Below are 20490 nucleotides of genomic sequence, written 5' to 3'. Positions count from 1 at the left end.
TTCATTAGTCATGAGAAAAATAAAATAAATATGTCTTCATCTAAGCTTTTTAAAAAATTCTGATTTTCAGAAGACACTCCTAAACAAATGAAAGCAAGACATAATCCATGAGAAAATATTCATGACATACTAAGAAAGATCTAATAGTTGAATGTGTAAAGATGTCCTAACAACCAATTTTAAAAGAGGACAAACGAGATATGAAAAAGACCTGAAGACTCTTAACAAAAGAAAATATGCACATAGGAAAAAAAGTGCTTGGCATCATTACTCTTTAAGGAAATGTGAAGTAAAGCAAAAATGACCTTTTAGTGCACACATTCTGGATTGGCTAAAAATAAAAGAAAAAGTAAAAAAAATATATCAAATGTTGTCAAAGATATGAAGAAATGGAAACTGTTATTTTTTTCTACTGGGAATGTAAAATAGCATTGTGATGTTAGAAAATTCTTTGGATTTTACTTATCAAATTATTTTAGTTAAAACTTTAATTACAGAATTAAACTTATTTTAATTTTAAAATATTTTTTGTAAATGTATGACTTAGAAATGGAACAGGGAAAGTTCCATTAGTTTATATGGCTATAAAATGGTATTGCTTATTTTAATTGGAAATCTTTTCAGGTTCCTTTCTGATAATGAGCACAAGTTGATATGTCTACCTTATCTACATACAGAGTTAGGTAAAACTCAGACTGGCAAATAACAACAATGTTTTCTTAGAATATCTTTTTTTCTTTAAGTCCTGAGGTTGATACCAAAAAGATAAAAAATCATTTTATTTTTTGATGTCTGAATGGTTGTTTTACCAGTGTCAACACACCTTCATCACTGCACTCAACATGCTTAAGAATTTCTGAACCACTTTCTCTAAATCTAGATTTGAAAACTCAGATTTAGAGAGAGACTTGGAGACATAGAATAAAATCAAACAAAATATTATATATTAAGAGGTATAGGAATTGAATTACAGTTATAAATAAAACATACTCCAATGTTAAGTTTATATGTTCGAATGTTAAGAACAGCCAGGCCCAGTGGCTCATGTCTATTATCCTAGCACTTTTGGATGCCAGGAGTTCAAGAGTGTTAACAAAAATACCTATATATTTAATTACTGCTATATATTTAATTACTGCCCAGACTGTGGAAAATGATTTTCACAAATAAAACTTCCTCGACTAAATTGTAGGAGAACTACAGCAGAAAAAGAAAAAGACATGACTGAGAAAATGCCCCATTTCTAGCCAATCACAAAGTGTTTATTTAATGTTATTCCAAACTATTAATCTATAAAATATTTTATAAATGTCACTTTGATTCTCCAGCTTCTCTTTTGATGAAAAACTTAAATATTTTATCCCACATCTGCTTAGTTTTCACAACATAGACAATGGGGTTCATCACAGAGGGGATGAGGAAGTGCATGTTGGCCAAGGTCACATAGACATGTGAAGGAAGTCTTGAGCCAAAGTGGTGCAGCATGGACAGGCAGATCATGGGTGTGAAGAAGATGACCACAGCAGAGATGTGGGAGATGCAGGTGTTGAGGGCCTTGAGACGGCCATCATGGGAAGCCATTCTAAGCACAGTTTTCAATATCAGCACATAAGAAAAGAGAATGAGCAAAAAGTCTAGACCCATGGTAGAAAGCACCACAAACAATCCCAAACTGCTATTGATTCTAGTGTTGCTGCAAGAGAGCTTTATAATGTCAGGGTGCAGACAGTAGGAATGAGAAAGTACATTGGAGCAACAGAAGCACAGCCTCCTCAAGAGGATGGGGAGGGGCACTTCTGCTGCCAAGGTTCGCACAAAAATAGCCAAACCTATCCTGGAAATCACACTCTTGGTGAGGATGGATGAATAGTGCAGTGACGAGAAATGGCCACATAGTGGTCAAAGGCCATTGCCAGAATAACAGCAGACTCAAAGTCCTGGAAGGTGTGAATAAAGAACATTTGGGTAAAGCAAGCTGAAAAGGTCAGTTCTTGAGCATCCAACCAGAAGATCCTCAGCATCGTGGGGAAGGTGAAGAGGGACAGGCCCAGATCAGAGGCAGCTAGCATGGCCAGGAAGAGGTACATAGGCACATGGAGGGTCTGCTCCCTCCAGATAACTGTCATGATGGTCATGTTACCCACCAAGGTAATGAGGAACATGGCACAGAAGGGTATGGAGTTCCAGATGTGCACAGCCTCTAGCCCAGGAATGCCTGTCACCAGGAAGGTGGAGAAGAAGAAGGTGGTGCTATTGACAGGAAGCATGATGCCAGGATGGCATGCTTTTCCTAGAATTAAATGCATTATCTGAGGAACAGTTGTTCATATTTGGCATAGAATTTTAGAATATGAGAGTGTCTATATTGTAATTTAAATTACAACTAGTCTTATTTGCATTCCCTTCAACTGATACTGTGCCCATGAAAGATGACCTGCCATTCTAACTATATACCTTTAGATAATCTAAAACTATGAGCAAGGTCCCTTCAATATCATTTTTCCACAGGTAATGCGGGCTCGATTTTTAAAAATCTGCATTTTATTAAACCGATTACAATTGATCTATTCAGTTTCTAAGAAGCAAATCTAGCCCTGCATCTGTATTCAAATTAAATTCTAAGATTCATGCTTCTCACTGAGCTTATAGTGAGAAGCTATAAGCTTCTTACATCTTGTTCATAAGTTCTTACATCTTATTCAACCCTGAAACACGTTTTACACAAGTTGTTACAGCATATGAACACGTTTTTAAAATGGAAAAAATATATTATTATTAGATGTAGAAATGTTGATAGCTCAATTAATAAAGCATTTTATAAAACCTCAAAATAATTTTTGTGTCCTGTAAGAACAACTATAGATTTAGAAATCTGTGAATTTAATCACTACGACCTTTTGGTGGTATTGTACACATTTGTTTTGAGTATAAAATAGTTCATGTATAATCAATACAAAATAAACACCATCAGATTTATTTCATGAATTTATACATTGGCCATTTTATCTCAACATTCATTGAATTATTTATGTGATGAATTTTGAGAACTTCTCTCTGAACTAGATTATAGTGATACAGCAACCATCAAAACATAAACCGCTCTGCTTGCATTATAAGGGGTGGAGGGCAATATGAAAATTAAAAGCTTAAGTGAAATTCATAATATATGAAAGATACGAGCATTTTCATTATCAATAATACTATGGCTCTTTTTTTCTAAAAATACCTACTGTAGAGATATGGAGGATTTTTGTTTGTTTGTTTAAATTTTTATTTTTGATTTTGAACTGCATTCTTGACTGAGATGGCTATTGAGATGTTCCTAGTACCTAACTAATTATCCAGAGATTGGTCTTGCAAAATCAAATATTCCCTCCTCATAAAATGACATTTTCTTTGTTCCAGCAATGAAGACAAGACACATATATCTTGTCTACTGGTCACTGCTTTTTAAAATTGTCTTATTCAGTTTATCAAAATACCAATCTGGAATATAACTTTTATTTCTAACACTTAACTAAAAATTATACATTTTGCATGACAAAAAAACAGAAAACGGGAATCAAGCCCAGAATCATAATCAAGCTATGTTTTTCTTTAATCTTCACTTTTTAAATATGAATAATTTTGAATGAAAGATATATACAAGTGCATAAAGTGCCCAATTCTCCATTATTCAAGAAAAAAATTAAATGTTAGCAATTCCAGACATGGCACTCCATATATCATAGCACAGGCACTTTCCATTCCGAGCTCTTGACATTCTCTGTCTGAGTCTACTCTGAACAATCTCTGAGCCTGTTAGTGTTTGGGGATGAGGCTGGTTGATATTAACGTAGAATTGGATACCCCCTTCTCTATCCTTGATATTTTTAAAGAAATTTCTTTGCATTTGGGTCAGAATTATTCCCCAAAGTAACTTGTGTTTGTCTTTAGAAGATAAAATGTAAATATCCTCATAGGATATTCATAAAACAAATATCTATGGTTTCTTGTACTACATGCAAGAATTTATACAGATATCAGTCCCAAATAACTTTGCTCTTGCTTCTATATTCAAACTCATCTAAATCTTAATTCCCTTCTCACCTGACATCTCAAGGCAGTTTGGTTGCCAGAGTCCTGCAGGAACAGTTACAACCCCCAAAACTAAAGCACTTGAGGCCCGGTTTGACCTCTATTATCATTCATTAATAGCTACCTGAGAGGATAGGAATCTTCTGGGAATCCTTCCTCTTTGGCTTTATTTGAAGTTATTATTAACTCTTAACTGCTTGATAGGAGTACTCTGGGTATAATCCATATTAACCTACAGAGCTGCATATAGTAGATACCCTATGAGTATAAGATTTTAACTCAATTCAAATTAAATGTCATATTTAAATAGTTTATCTACAATTTGGGAGCATTTATGTGATTTTTTTCTGGGATGTATTTCAGGAACACTTAAATATGCTTGCAACATAAAATCAATGCACTACCTACCAGTCTAGAATCTTTTGAGATTCAGAATTGAAATAGGATTGGGTGTATATGGTATTATCTGGGAATTCTAAAGCTATAAAGGCATCACTCTTTCATAGCATCATCCATCTCCTTCACACTATACACGCAGACTTAGGTTAGAGGATCAATGGAGTCATAGTGCATAATAAAAACACCAAGCCATGAAAGTTTGGGATTTCCAGAGTCAAGGACAAGGCTGGAGACATAGAGACATTCTTGTAGTGATAAAAATTCAATCGGAGTATCTAGTGACAAGACCAGTAGGCACTCCTCAGAAAATTGGAAAAATTCTCTTATGTATCATATATGATTTCTCATTTTCCCCTCAACAATCCAGAAAATTACTATAATCTTCATATTGTCATTAAGGAAATTGAGGTTCAAAAAACTAAATTAACTTGAAGAAAGTCACTCAGTTACTATACAGCAAACTGAGTTTCAAACAAGAATTAATATGGATCCAGAACACATGTTCTTTTGAATTATAATATTATACTAGAAGCTACTTCAATATAATATCAAAGTTAAAAGGAGGAAAGCGTCTTTCTCCTAAACCATTTATTTATATATATATAAAAAAGGCATGGTGATCTGTTGTATGAGAAGGAGGATAAATAGCTCTCACCATGAAATTTTCTGACCCTGAGAATATATGTATCTATGTAGCAACAGTATTGAGTGTATAAAGTGACCATAGTATGGCAAAACTCTTCAAAGCTTAACTTTTGTTCTAGGATACTGTTAACCCCCTCTACAGGGTTTCCTAACTCAATGATTCCACTACCTCGTCAGTGTTCATTTCTCTCCAATCTGTGCATATTTCTGCACTTTCAACCCTAGTCATTTTAAATGCTAGTAAGTTAATTCAATTCCTACACCTGTCATTGGACCAAGTCCTTCTGATTGCTTTTTATTTATTAGAATATCTTTTCTACCCCTCATTTTGGCTAGGTTATAATTTGTTGCGCATCACTACTGTGGTTAGGCTAAACTTGAACCTTCAACCCTTATATTCAATATCAACAGCCCCAATTATTGTAGTTGATTTTTAAAATCTATTTTGCCCCATAAGCAATATTCAGGAGGTTATATCTGTCTTGGATGTCCATCTTATTTAATTTTATATTTCCAGAGTTGAATAAAGTAACTGCCAAATAGTTGTTGAGGGAAAAAAATGAATGACTTTCTGGGACTCATAGAGCAGGAATGAAAATGCTCCTTCTTGTGACTTTCACTGTACTTTATGATAGTTTCTGAGACATCTTGCCTAGAGTGAACTATTAATGACATTCTCTTCAATGTAAACTGAAAAGCAGGAAACATGGAGAAACAATGGAGTGGCATTGCTATTAGTTAGGCAAAGCAAGCCTGGTTAAGATAAAGGTGGAAATGGGCATATTCAAAAATTAAATAGGATGGTGGTTTATTGATTTCACATTTTGCAAATAATTTAGTGTTATTGAATGAAAAGTTATCTTTGTTACTAACTATATTTATTTATATAGATTAAACTTACAGCATGAGTATCTTCTGTTATATGTTAAACAAATACATGACTTTAAATTGATGCTTCTTATGAGGACTTGGGGAATGTTAGGAACTTTCTTGTATACTATATTTCAGTATTTCAGTAATGTTCTATGACTCTATGAAAGAATATGGAACTATTTGGGCATTTGACAGTTTTATTTTTTTCTTTTAAAATATACTGTTGCTTTTCTTCCTTCCATGGTTATTATCAGACCTATCAAACAAATACTTTCAAGCCATCTCTTCACCTTGAATACATGAAGCCAATGTTGTAACAGGCAAGAGGAAGCTAAAATGCATATTTTCAGAATTTTGAACCAATTGCTATTATTATTGAAATTAAGTAAATAGTAGGAAGAAAAGTACATATTTTATTCTTGAAATATATTTTTCATTCACTTTTGAGTACTGGATTATAATCAGGATCTAGAAGTTATCAGAATTTTGGCCTTCAACTAATGATACATTAACATGAACATTTATTTCATTCTTGTGATTTTCCTTACTTAGTGACCAAAGTTTAGAGATCTAAACAACAGAAAAATTCCCCCTCCCTTTTTAGATCCCTTCTTTCCTTCCTTCCTTCCTTCTTTTCTTACTTTTTTTTCTTTCTCTTTCTTTCGTTTTAAGTTATAGGAACATCAAAATAATTAGATATCCCGAATGGCTATCAACAGATATTTTGAAGATAAGGCTTCATACTTTTATATCTCACAAACCATTGCCTCATGAACATTCGTAAACTTGCTGAATATTGTTTCTCAAAGTCTTAACTGATTTATTAATTTTTCATTTATTTAGCAAATACTCACTAAGAACTATTATAAGCAAAATACCATATCCAGATACTGCTGATCCTAACATGGAAGCACTAAATTCTGTCCTCATGCAGTTACATTTAACTGGGAATGCAAATTTTACAAATCATCTTATCTCTGACACAACAGCCTACAGTGTCAACCTCCTCTTCCCCTCTTACTACCAGCTCCAGAATATGTTTTAAAACTGATATGCATTATCCTAAGCATTTTATGCAACTCTGAATTATTTAATAATAAGAGTCACCTACGTGAATATCATCCTGTTGAAATTCACCTTCCAAACAGACACATTCATTCTCTTTTTATTTCCAGATCTTAGCAGAATTCAGAGTATATGGTGGAAGCTCACTAAGTATGCATGAACTGAATGAATGCATAGATGAAAATGTGGAGTGTATCTTCCCCAAAGAGAGTGAACTTCATGAGACTGGGAACAATGTCTCAATTTTGACTAGTTCTTCACATTATCTACTCAGTACGATATAGTTGATTAAACATAAACTGTGGCTAGAGTGCCCACCTGTCTCTGTTCTATCAGAAAAAGATTTTAATTATGCTCCCTATTACTAGTTCCACTCCACCTAAAGAGATATAGCATCTTCATTAGGATCTCTTTGGTCTTGATGGTGTAGGCCATCAGGTTGAGCACTGGAGGTGTGAGATAGTGCAGGTAGGAGAGCAGCACATGGCTACATGGGAAAACCCATTTCCCAAATGTGTGGATCATGCACAGGCAGTGGGGGGTATGTAGAACAGCAGCACAGTACAGATGTGGGAGACACAGGTGTTGAGGGCTTTGAGGTGCTCAGTCCTGGAGGCAATGGACAGCACTGTTTGGAGCATCAGCCCATAGGAGAAAACAATGAGCACCGAGTCCACACCCAGTGTGGAGAGAACTACAAAGAGCCCATAGGCACTGTTGACATGAGTATCAGCACAGGCCAGCTTCATGACGTCCGGGTGCAGGCAGTAGGAGTGGGAGAGCTGGTGGTTCTGGCAGTAAGGCAGCTTCTTCAGCATGATGGGGGCTGGGATATGGAGACCGACACTGCGCACCACAATGGCCAGGCCCAAGCTGGCTATCCTGGGGCTGGTGAGGATGGTGCCATAACGCAGGGAGTTGCTGATGGCCACCAAATGGTCAAAGGCCATGGTCAACAGCACAGAAGACTCCATGATGGAGAAGGTGTGGATGAAGAAGAGTTGGGTCAGGCACTTGTCTATGGCCACTGCCCTGGAACCCAGAATGTAGAGGGCGAGCATGGTGGGCAGCATGGAGGCAGACAGGTCCAGGTCAGTCACTGCCAGCATTGACAGGAAGTAGTACATGGGCTGGTGCAAGGAGGGCTCTGTCCTCACCACCCACAGGATCAGGCTGTTCTCTGCCAGAGATGCCACATACATGGCACACAGAGGGATGGAGAGCCAGGCGTGCACAGCCTCAAGGCCCGGGAGGCCCATGAGGAAGAAGGAGGTGCTGGTGTGGTTGGAGTCTGACATGATGATCTGAGGGGCAGAATATAGGCAGAAGTGCAGTAACAGGCCCTATAAGCAGATGGGTGGCTGGGTGAGAACGTGGAGCACACAGCAAGATCTTGCAAAGTCTTCCTTCATCATACTCTCCTGAACACTCACAGCCCAAGTACTTCACCATAAATGGAAATGAGCCAATGAAAAGAAGTAATAATTTGAAGTGACTGAAGGGGATTCTCCAGGAGGGCCTCAGTGAAGGCACCACAGAAAAGAATCCCTCAAAGAGATGAAGTTTAAAACACAACCAGGAAAGGGACTGACTCCCTGTAGTTCTAACTCTTCATTGTTCACATTCTGGTAATAAAGCCCAGCCTCTTAACTATTTATTGTGTTAGACTTCATGGCCAAATTCATATCTCCTCAATTCCTGTGATATTCTCTTTTCATGACTTCATTATGGCTGCCAATAGATAATTATTTCCATGATACAGTAAAAATGAAAATTATACAGAGAGCTCTACTATCAAATATCATCAGAAACATCTTCTGACTTATCAAGATGTAGATATATACATATTTAAAATATTTTTAAATCACACCATGAGAAAGAAATTATATGTTTTTTACTCATATATTTTAATGTTCAAATTTTTGAGTGGAGACATGCATGCATGCCAATATGTAGATCTAAATGTATGAGTGAAACTCAAGAATGTTTGAATTAGAAGGATGCTCACAGGTCATTCATCATCCCTCAACATTGTACTGATGAGGATACTCTGACTGTAAATGACAATATTTTGTCACAAAATCAGATCTCAGTGAAGACTCCAGTTTGGGAATAGGACCACTGTCTTTTCCCACGTATACTTTCTCCTGGACCCTGAGTACCTCTCAACTGCCAACCAATATCATTTCCACTATGTGGTCCTTCTTCATAGAACCCAGGGGATAATAACTCTACTTTAAGGAATTTCCCAACTCCTCCTTAACAGAAACCAAGCCAGGAACTTTTTGGAAATACAAAACAATCAATTATTTGAATAGCAATAGCCAGTAAGAGCAGCTGAATTTTAAAGAGTCTTATAAAATCAATATTCAGGTTTTTCCCCCCATTAGGCATTGACTTTAGTTTTTATTACAACTTTCAACTCATATGTCTTGAGATATGTACAATACTGTCTACTCCTTTCCCAAAATGATCCCTATTGTGGATCTTGTCAATATTCTACAGGTAGTCACAGGTGTAATACTCCATGTTTGTATTTCACTTTACAATACTTATACATTCACTTTTTCATGTATCATCCCAGATCATCTCAACTCTAAGTTGAAGGGATCCAATTGTATATGCCTGGTTTCCTGATAAAGACAAAGAATCTCTAAGAAAATAAGTAACTAATTCACACAAAGCCTCCTATTTAATAAAGAGTAGATACAAGGCTAGAACATAATTCTTGCTGCCTTAGTTACTTTCCTTCTGAAAATATTTTAGATTAATTTATCTTATAATAAAAAATAAAACAAAACAAACAAGAAATGAAAAATTAATGTACTGATCTTTGATGTGTTAATGCATATTCTTTGGAGAATCAGAAACCTGGTGACTTTCTTAATGTTGGAGTAGGTGGGAAATAAAAATCTGCTGTAACTATATGAGGATATCATCCAGAGAGGTTGTAAGCAGAGAGAATCCAGAACATAAGCAATTACCAAGAAGTGTTTATTTGTTCATCTTCAAAGCTTGAAGTCTACATCTGTGCTTACTACCTACATAATTCTGATCCACATGAAAAATATTCCTTATGCCATAAAAAACATCATTGCTCTCTAAATGGCCATTAACGTGGGCAAGGGACTAGGCGAAAATCTTAAGAGTTAAATTACAATAATATTCCATTGTTTATATATATCTAATTCTATGTATGCATGTACATATCACATTTCCTTTAGCCATTTGTCCATCAACAGACACTTAGGTTTTTTCTATATCTTGGTTATTGTGAATAATGCTGCAGTGAAGGAAATTCTGCCATTTGCTAGAACAGGGATGAACCTGAAAGTCATTATGTTAAGTGAAATAAGTCAGACAAACAAAGACATATACTGTATACTCTCACTTACCTGTGGAATCTAAAAAATGTTGACATCATAGAAACAGAGGGTAGAATAGTCATTGCTTGGGGCTGGAGTATATGGGAAATGGGGGGATGTTAGTCATCTTATAACTTGCAGTTGTAAGATAAATTGTTGTAAGATAAATAAGGTTGGTATCTAATGCACTGCATGGAGCCTGTTGTTAATAATACTATAATAGTACTGCATAGAAATTTGCTAGGAGAGTAGATCTTAAGTGTCTTCACCACACACACACACACACACACACACACACACACACAATGATAATTATGTATGGTGATGGAGGTGTTAATTAATTTGATTATGGTAATTATTACCCCGTGTATATATATATATATCAGGTCATGACATTGTAAACCTTGAATATATACAATTTTTGTCACTATATCTCAATATAGCTAAAAAAATTAATTAAAGGCACAATTGAATGTATAATGAGAAGAGGTACTAGAACCCACTGACAAATCTTTTCTAAAACACATGTTGATGTATGTGTACTTGAATCTGTGGGTTTATTGATTCTTCGCCCCGCAAGTAAACCTAAGATTGGAGAAAAGATCAGGTCTTAAGGAAACAATACATCTTAATAGCGTCTAGATGGTACTTTAGAGTGCAAATCCTAATTTTTCTGTCTAGATATTCAATGCATTGATATTCAGGGCTTCAGCACAAAACTTACTGCTACTGTCCTCAAACATATGGGTGTTTCTCCTTACTTTTCCAAGATCCATAATAGTGACTCACCCTTAACAATGCTGAAGCTGGGATTATGTCTCCCCTCTGTAAGAGTTCAAGGTAAGGGAGTTCTTTACAAACAGTTATTTTACAGTATCATGGCCAATGCCCTGGAGAGCATTCTCTTGGGAAACACAGAAGGTATTTTTCTGGGGTTGGGAAAAGTCACACCAAACATGTTCTTCAATGGCCTTTAGAGAGACTCCTTTCTTTGGGCCCTGTCCATGCCTGAGTTCTTTATTTATGACTACTTCATCGTAGTCTGAGGCAAGCCTGAATTATATGCATGAAGAAATGAATAGAACCGTTAGGGAGTCTGTCATCCTGGACTCCAAAACTGACCACCTACAGAACACACACTGAGGCAAAACCCTATGATCTGAGTGTAGAACAAATATTTAGGTCTGAGAAAGCCCTCCAGATAGTGGGTCAGTATAAACTAAAGAACAAATTCTAAAAAAAAAAACAACAAAAAACATATACGTTAGGTACTATAGACTGGGCATCTTTTGCATTTCTGCATTTAATGTTGGGAATTATAGAGATATGAGAGAGAAGGACTTTATGTGACATGTTATGAACTTAAGAACTTCAAAATTTTAAAACTCACCTAAAATGGAATTTCTTTAATGAAGTCTTTCTTGAAAATCCCTAAATAATTATAGGTGTTTGTTTAGTGCATTATTCCATGTCATCAGTCAGGGATTTTCTATTTACTATGTCTATTATACTATTTGTTTTTCGTCTTTTTCAGTTTAGTGAAATTAGACTCTATTTCATAGACACTGTCTGTTTGGCCAGACTTGGAACCAGTCAGAGAAGAAGTAAATGGATTTTTATTATTTTGTATCAATTTATTTTTTGCAAAACTTTCCATTGTCTTCCTAATGAGTGAATTAACAATTGGGAGAGTAATTCTGGGAGTCAGTACCTCTCCCAGCACACTTTTGCTCAAAGTAAAGTTCCTCCAATGTGAATGAAATGGGCTATCATAATTGGTCACCAATCAGTATCCATGTATTTACTGATCTGAAGATATTCTGTGTGTGTGGGGGGGGTAGTGCTTTGACTTACTTTCTGATTTCTTTCTTTGTGTAATATCATGTTATTCAGAAAGGCAGGCTGTATTCCTGCACCTGGCTTTTATAGCCTTCCCTTGTATAATTAAAATGGTTTCCTATGTGTTGCTCAATTTAGTTTGTACTAAATTTCTACTGCTTGCAACCCAAATTCTAAAGTGGTAGAGCTCATTTTAAGGTCATACACATTACCTCTCTATGTTTTTAAACATAGATACACCAGAGGTGAGAAACCAAGGGAGATAACCTCAGTTCTCTGGCAAGAGCAGTGAAGAATCTCCATTGTGAAATATACTGAGAAGTCTCTCTATAACACAGACCAACTCTTCAAGGGAATGACTTTGTCAGCGTATTATCTCAGCTGGGGCAAGGAAGTCCCTACCACTCTCACTATCTTGGATTTCCTGTCTTACCTAAGGGGGAAAAATGTGGTCAAAAAGGGTCATGATTTAAAGAAATAGATTGGGAACATTGCTGGCAGGGAAGGAAAAAGGATCATGGGAAAAATAAAAGCAATACTGAGAAGAAACCCTTGTGAATGTCACATCTTTGAGACACAGCCACAGCAAATTGTCAGACCCACTAAGATTTAATTAGATTATTGCATCCTTTTGTCCTCCGCACATCGTACCTTACCACCAAACCAACAGGTTCAGTATAATAATAGTGATTAAACAAGCTGCAAAATACAGATTTTCTCCAAGGAGTAATACATTGGAAAACTTAAAGTCAAAAAAGAAGTAAAGAACAAGAACACTAGAGGATTTTATGTTTCTCTTACCTATAGCTACAATAAACATTAACCACAGTGCAACTTCTAGTAAGATTAACATAAATCTTCACACTAAAGGCATATTTACCTATTTTCTATTACTCAATAAGGGGTACCTTGCTTAAACAAAATAATTATAAGACATTCAAAAAAGAAAACACACACACACACTTGAAAGAAACAAAGCAAACCATCATAAACAGAAGTAGACATATCATAGATGACACAATTATCAAACAGGGTGTATAGATATCTATGAATAATACATTAAGAGCTCTAATGGAAATTATGAATATAAAAAACACACTAATAGTTATTAGAAGCAGAAAGAGACTCAAAAAAGAATCAAAAGAAAATGCTAGAAATAAAAAAAAAATACTGTAATAGAAATGGAAAATGTCTGTGATGAGCTCTACAGTAGACTCAAAAAAGCATGAAAAAGAATAAGTGAACTTGAAGGTAGTTCAATAAACTTCCAGTATAAATTGAAATGGAGAGAGAGAGAAAAAAAAGAGAGAGAGAGAAAGAAAAAAGAGAACACCCATGAACAATATAGAATAATATGACAGAGTATAATGTACACATAATATAAATACCAGAAGAAGAAAGATAGAACAGAGTAGAAGAAATATATGAAGAAAATTGTCCTAGAACTTTCCAAATAAAATGAGTGAAACCAAATCCAAGGTCCAGAAAGCCAATACATCAGTAAGAAACAATACCAAAATAATCACATACTCATATCTTATATAACAGAAAAAAATCAAAGATAAACTTTGAAAGAAGACATTGCTGTGATTGCAGCACTTTAAAAAGTATTGAAATTGTAGCAGAATTATCTCCAGAAACAACACAAGCAAAAGGAGAGTAGAGTGAAATATTTAAAGTATTGAAAGAACCAAAGTATTAAAGCATTAAAGGACATCCATATAAAAAAAAAGAAGTTAAATAGTCTCTGTTTGTTGATGACATGACCTAATATATAGAAAACCCTAAAGCCTTTACCAAAACACTGCTAGACCTAATAAAAATAACTTAGTAGATTTTCAGGTTACAAAATCAACATACAAAACTCAGAAGCATTTCTGTGTACTAACAATGAACTATCCAAAACAGAAGTTTAAAAGTTCCACTTACAACAGTATCAAAAAAGTACTTGGAAGAAAACTTAACCAAGGAAGTGAAAGATTTATAATCTGAAATCTATAAAAAGCTAATGAAAGAAATTGAAGAGATAAGTAAATGGAAATATATCCTATGTTTATGTACTGGAAGAATTATTAATACTATATTAATACTATAATAATACTATTAATACTGTATTAATACTAACTATAAAGTATCCACATGACTCAAAGTAATCTAAATATTTAATGCAATTTTTATCAAATTTCCAATGTCACTTTCCACAGACATACACAAAAACAATCTTAAAATTCACATAGAACCAGGAAAGACTACAAATAGTCAAAATATACTGAGGGAAAAAAAGCTGGAACCTCAACTCAATAACAAAAAAACCCAAATTACTAATTTAAAAAAATGGGAAAAGGATCTAAAAAGATATTTCCCAAAAGACTGGATATAAATGGCCCACAGATACATTAACATGAAAAAATGCTCAACATCTCTACATACATGTTTAAACCACAGCAAGATATCACATCATACCTATTAGAATGGGTATTATTGAAAAGAAAAATAAAATCATGTGCCGTCAAGATGTCAGGAAAACAGAACTCTTGTACATTGTCAGTGGAAATGTAAATAGGCCATTAAATATTAAATGTCCAATTTTGAATCAAAAGTTTAGTTTATTATATTCCAACAAAGAGCAGTACAATTAATCAAAGTATACACCTAAACTACTGACACAGTTTTTCTATCTTAATGGTAACTTGTTTATGCCAGCAAGAAAGAAGCCTAGAGAGCCAGCAGCAATGAAATCACGAAAGGTGTTTCCACAGCTTGTTGAGAATTGAATGTTTCTCATTGTGAGAAGTGGTCCAAAGCCTGGAAGAAGTGGTAGTCAGTTAGGGCAAGGTCTGGTGAATATGGTGCATGACACAGAGTTTCCAAGTCCAGCTTCTGTAGTTTAAGCAGTGTTGTTTGTACCACATATGGTCAAACATTGTCTTGCAAGAGGATTGATCTGTCTCTATTGACCAACCTCAGTTGTTTAATTGCAAGAGTCCTCATCATCCAAGAGGTTGCAGTAGACATCTGCTGTAATAGATTGACCAGGTTCCATGAAGCTGTAGTGGATAATAGTATATTGAACATGGTAGATGCTTAATTAAACCTTGTTTAGTGAAAATCTAGGTGGAGTAGAATGTGGATCATTTCTTCCCATAATGAGACATCATATGGAAGTCACATGAAGACAGATGTCGTCCCTTTCATACATTCTTCTCCTCACTATGGAACTCACTGTGTGTTCACAGCTCATTAAACAGCAAGCACTACTGAAGTCTCTCTTTTTCTCTCTCCACCAGGGATTTACTGATCTTGAGTATGTCTGATGCCAGCCTCACCTGAATGAAAGAGGCGTAGCATCTTCAGTCGGATCTGCTTGGTTTTGATGGTGTAAACAACTGGGTTGAGCACTGGAGGAGTAAGAAAGTGCAGATAGGATAGGAGCACACGGCTGCACAATGAAGCCCGTTTCCCAAATCTGTGGATCATGGACAGGCCAATCATAGGTGTGTAGAACAGCAGCACAGCACAGATGTGGGAGACACAGGTGTTGAGGGCTTTGAGGCGCTCAGTCCTGGAGGCAATGGACAGCACTGTTTGGAGGATCAGCCCATAGGAGAGAACAATGAGCACCGAGTCCACACCCAGTGTGGAGAGAACCACAAAGAGCCCATAGGCACTGTTGACATGAGTATCAGCACAGGCCAGCTTCATGACATCCGGGTGCAGGCAGTAGGAGTGGGAGAGCTGGTGGTTCTGGCAGTAAGGCAGCTTCTTCAGCATGATGGGGGCCGGGATATGGAGACCGACACTGCGCACCACAATGGCCAGGCCCAAGCTGGCTATCCTGGGGCTGGTGAGGATGGTGCCGTAGCGCAGGGGGTTGCTGATGGCCACCAAACGGTCAAAGGCCATGGTCAGCAGCACAGAAGACTCCATGATGGAGAAGGTGTGGATGAAGAAGAGCTGAGCCAGGCACACGTCCATAGCCACCACCCTGGAACCCAGCATGTAGAGGGGGAGCATGGATGGAAGCGTGGAGGCAGACAGGCCCAGGTCAGTCACTGCCAGCATTGACAGGAAGTAGTACATGGGCTGGTGCAGGGAGGGCTCTGTCCTCACCACCCACAGGATCAGACTGTTCCCTGCCAGAGAAGCCACATACATGGCACACAGAGGGATGGAGAGCCAGGCGTGCACAGCCTCGAGGCCTGGGAGGCCCATGAGGAAGAAGGAGGTGCTGGTGTGGTTGGAGTCTGACATGATGACCTGAGGGGCAGAAAGCCAGGTGGAAGTGCCATCACAGGCCCTACAAGCAGATGGATGGCTGGGTCAGAACATTTGTGTACCATGCCCTCATCATGACTCCCCAGAATGTTTTGCTGGCAATCCTGGCATTATAATTTGTCAAAGAATTTTCCTTAGTTCATAAATAAGGGAGTTTTTGTAATTATTAGAAGAAATATTTTATAGATAAAAGCCTAGTTCTGGAGCCACAGAACCAAATATTTCCCCAAAATTAGAGTTTGAAACATGGTCCCAAAGGGAGACTGCGGCAGTGTTAGCTCCAACTTTTCCATACATATATTAGGAAGTGAACTCCTGTTTCTAATATAGTTATTATTTCAAATCTGGGACCAGAATCCAGGTGTCCTCCCTTCCTGTCAATTTCTACACATTGCCTTTTTAATAGGTACTTCTTCAATTTGTGGAGTATAGAATTTTGCAGAAACATCTTTTTTCATAATCAAAATAATACAAAACTATTTCCTTTACTGTGTCAGCCCACTTGTGTGAGCTCACAAATACAAACTGACTTCACATACAATTTAAAATGCCAAGCTATGTAGATTTTTAATACAATATGAATCATTCTTGAAGTGGATATAAGCATATAGGCCATTAGTTAAACAGAATAATTCTTACTCATAGATTATTGAATGGATACCTTAAAGCTTATCTCTAATTGTTCAACATTTTACCACTAAAAATCTAGATACTAGAAAATAGCATTACTTGTCAAGGAATCAGGGTTTAGATCCACTTGTTACTTCCAGAAATGTCTGTCTAATAATCTCAGAATAGAGCTCCTGTTTTCCTTGCACTTTCTGACTAGAATTTTGGTCACTCTTTCACCTTCTACTCTCTCAGTTACCTCCCTATATTTAATCTATTATGAGTTTCATATTTTGAGAACAAAGTGAAAGCTTCTCTCTTTTCCTCCTACTCATAAATGGAGGAAAGATATTTCTAGAATTTTCCAGGAATGCAAAACACTACAGAACAACAATCAACAAGGACAACTTAATTTTTAGGGATCTTATTCAACCATATGATCAGAGGGTTTTTTTTTAATGATATTAATTTTCTCTTTACTTTATCACATATCCTTACATTTGTCTTAGGCAATCCAATATTCCACTCCCTTTAAAAAGTAGGTTCACACAATGAATTATGTCATTTTTTCTTCTTCAGATAGAAATGTATGAGTGTAATTTATTAGAGTTGTATTTCACTTAAAGCATTTTACTAAGTATTTTCACTTGTAACACATTAAAGCATCTCAACTCTCAGAAGTTGGCTAATCAGTTTTTTCTGACTAAGATACTTAATCATCAAGAAGTCAGTTATATAACCACTTAGTTCATAAAAGGAGGGCCCAGGTCTTCAGATAATTCTGGCTGACCTCATTCTCTGCATTCTAAATATTGTGGCCTGTAGCTGAAGACAAATGCCAGCAAACAGACTCCAGGTACTCACGAAACTTACCCTTAAATCAAAGAAAATTAAAAATTCCCATGAATTATTTTTTTTCTTCATTTTCTTTATGATGGCCACTTCTTGTTGCCCTCTTGTAATCTACCTTTCTATCTCCAAATTAGATGCCTGCATATTCTATAATTAAACTGTTCAAACTGCTGTTCTAGATGCAAGAATTACAGCCATGAAAAATAGTAATAATAAGGTTCCAATAATAAAAGAAGCATCAGAGTCAATATTATGTCAAATATATGAAGATAATAGAACAATGTGGAAATGGAAGGAGGTGCTAGATTGAGAGTTTCAGGAATAGCTCTCTGAGGAGGGGGCATGCAGGCTAAGAGCAAAACAGCAAGGAGAAAGACAGCCAGAGATCTGTGTGTGTGGTGTTAGGGAATGCATAGAGATGCCTCAGGAAACATCAGATTATTAGCTCACAAGTTAACTAGAAGATGGACATCTGCTATGGCTGGAATTGTGATAGACATAAGAGAGGTAAGAGAACATAGAGAACGAGAACCAACTCAATCACGTAAGAAAACTTTCCTTCACCTGGCAAGGTGCGGGCAATTCCCTTCTGTGCTGAACACATATCCAGTGGCTCTGAAAGTATAGACTGTGGACTAGTGGCATCAATAAATACTCCATGGAACCTGTGATGCAAGTTATTAGCTACCACCCAAACTCTTCTCAATCAAGATTTCTTGGGTTGTAGCTCAGCATTTTGTGTTTTAAGAATCCCTCAAGGCAATTCTGGCGCACATCACAGTCTGAGAACCACCTCTATATGTCGTTAGATAGAGTATTTCTCCATAAACAGCTTACTGCAATGCCGTTGAAGGCCCTCCTCCGAAAGAAGGCAGTTGGAGAGAAGAAAGGTTATGGATTAAGAGAAAAGGGACAGCCTTAGAAGAAAACTTCGCTCCTTGGTGCTAGGCTCTAAGACAGTTTCAGCAAGCACGCTCAGGCACATAGATTCCTTGACTGGGATCCCCTAAATGATTTTACTATAGATCATTAAACAACAAAAAGGATATGAAAATTTTGATACACAAGGAAATTATGTTTTTCCTGATAATTTATTGTGGAAAGTATCCAATTGTTAATAAGGTTATCTGCATGGCAGTTGAACTCGGCTACTGTAGGAAGTAGGGCAAGTTGTTTCACTCAAATTACATATAGATTTATAAATTTCTAATCAGTTGCTGACAGAGTAAATGTGAAATAAGGTGAAGAAATGTTTGAGAAAGTCGACTGGAAAGAATTGTACATTCAAATAAAGTCTTTGAACATTCACTGTCTATGGATTCTCCATTTTACATTCACCCTGCATCATTTCTTTAAAATCAGAGAAAAGCACACATTTGAAAAGCACATATGTAAAAAATAAACTGAGAGTGTTCTTATTTCACCCATAGATCTAAGATGCAGAAACACAAGCACAATGAACATCCTTAGTGTAAGCAGGGTCAGAATTCCTGACTTGATTTTACTTAGCTTTTTTAAAAAAAGAACATGTAAAAAAGATGATGATATGCTCATATATGTGGAGCATATTATTTATATATATATTGAACTCAGATGATTGCTTAGAAGAAGAGGAGTTTTGTGAATGTGTGTGTGTGCTGTTTCTTTTGTTGTTTTAACTTTTAAAATACACTTGCTGAGGGAAAGAATTTAGTAATAAGAAACAAAAAAATATAGTTAAAAAGTTAGGGCATTTGTTTCTGGTCCTGGCTTCAGCATAAAAATATTGGGGGAAAAAAAGCTTGGATAAAATTGAGACCTAACTTGAACTTAGGTATTAGCTATTCTACCAAAAAAATGTTAAGAATACACTATAAGCTTCATAATTTCGGGAACTTTTTTTGTTTTTTGCTTTTTTTGGGGGCTGGTCAGCAAATTTTCAATCAGTGGTAAATTTGTGACATAATGGAGCAAAGTGGGATGTCATGATGGATTTTCCAACATTAATGTCTGTTTTCTTCTACAATCACAGTAGAATTCAGAACAACAGCATTAAGCCAATATTGTGCTATGATAGTAATATGAATATTAATATAAGAGTATAAGTTTCATGTTCACAAATAGTTCCCTTTTCATACTGCACAGATACTCACATATACCATGGTGATTTCAGTTTTTCACCTTCTAAAAAAGGAAATTGGTGAAACGTACTAATTCTCACAGCATGTAAACCTCATAAATTTATTTAATGATAAAATAATAGAGTGGATGGGGGTTCTGTTTTAAAGTGCTCAGAAAGAAAATAATAATGGTTAATATTTGTCCTTAATTTTTTCCTAAATGTATTTACTATGTAAAATTACCATGATAAATGTACTCACCATGCAAAATGAAAGGAACTTTTTCAAAGATGATTCTTCAAAGATTTAGAAAGAATTGCAATTTATCTTGAATCACTGAGATTATTGATTTAGATCATCTTTCTTTTGCTTTCCATCTTGGTAGAAGAAAA

The 20490-nt window shown here is 36.0% G+C and overlaps 1 protein-coding gene and 2 pseudogenes across 1 annotated transcript; all 3 read right to left on the bottom strand.

Annotated features, from left to right (window-relative positions):
- Positions 1 to 1311: 1311 nt before the first annotated feature.
- LOC109730720 (olfactory receptor 51G2-like) lies at positions 1312 to 2267 on the bottom strand (annotated as a pseudogene).
- A 5137-nt stretch (positions 2268 to 7404) lies between these two features.
- On the bottom strand, positions 7405 to 8357 carry LOC109730719 (olfactory receptor 51G2-like; annotated as a pseudogene).
- A 7197-nt stretch (positions 8358 to 15554) lies between these two features.
- On the bottom strand, positions 15555 to 16514 carry LOC109730718 (olfactory receptor 51G2-like). The gene has a single exon (XM_020286837.2). It carries the CDS (start codon positions 16512 to 16514, stop codon positions 15555 to 15557), a length of 960 nt encoding a protein of 319 aa, XP_020142426.1.
- Between the last annotated feature and the right edge of the window lie 3976 nt (positions 16515 to 20490).

This window comes from Microcebus murinus, chromosome 4 (assembly GCF_040939455.1).
Source record: "Microcebus murinus isolate Inina chromosome 4, M.murinus_Inina_mat1.0, whole genome shotgun sequence".
Lineage (NCBI taxonomy): Eukaryota > Metazoa > Chordata > Mammalia > Primates > Cheirogaleidae > Microcebus > Microcebus murinus.
The sequence above is the reverse complement of the archived record's forward strand: the minus strand, read 5'-3'. Positions and strand labels throughout refer to the sequence as shown.

Bases quoted from the DNA above. Each gene is read 5' to 3' on its own strand.
- LOC109730718 (XM_020286837.2), bottom strand. From the start codon at position 16,514: ATGTCAGACTCCAACCACACCAGCACCTCCTTCTTCCTCATGGGCCTC.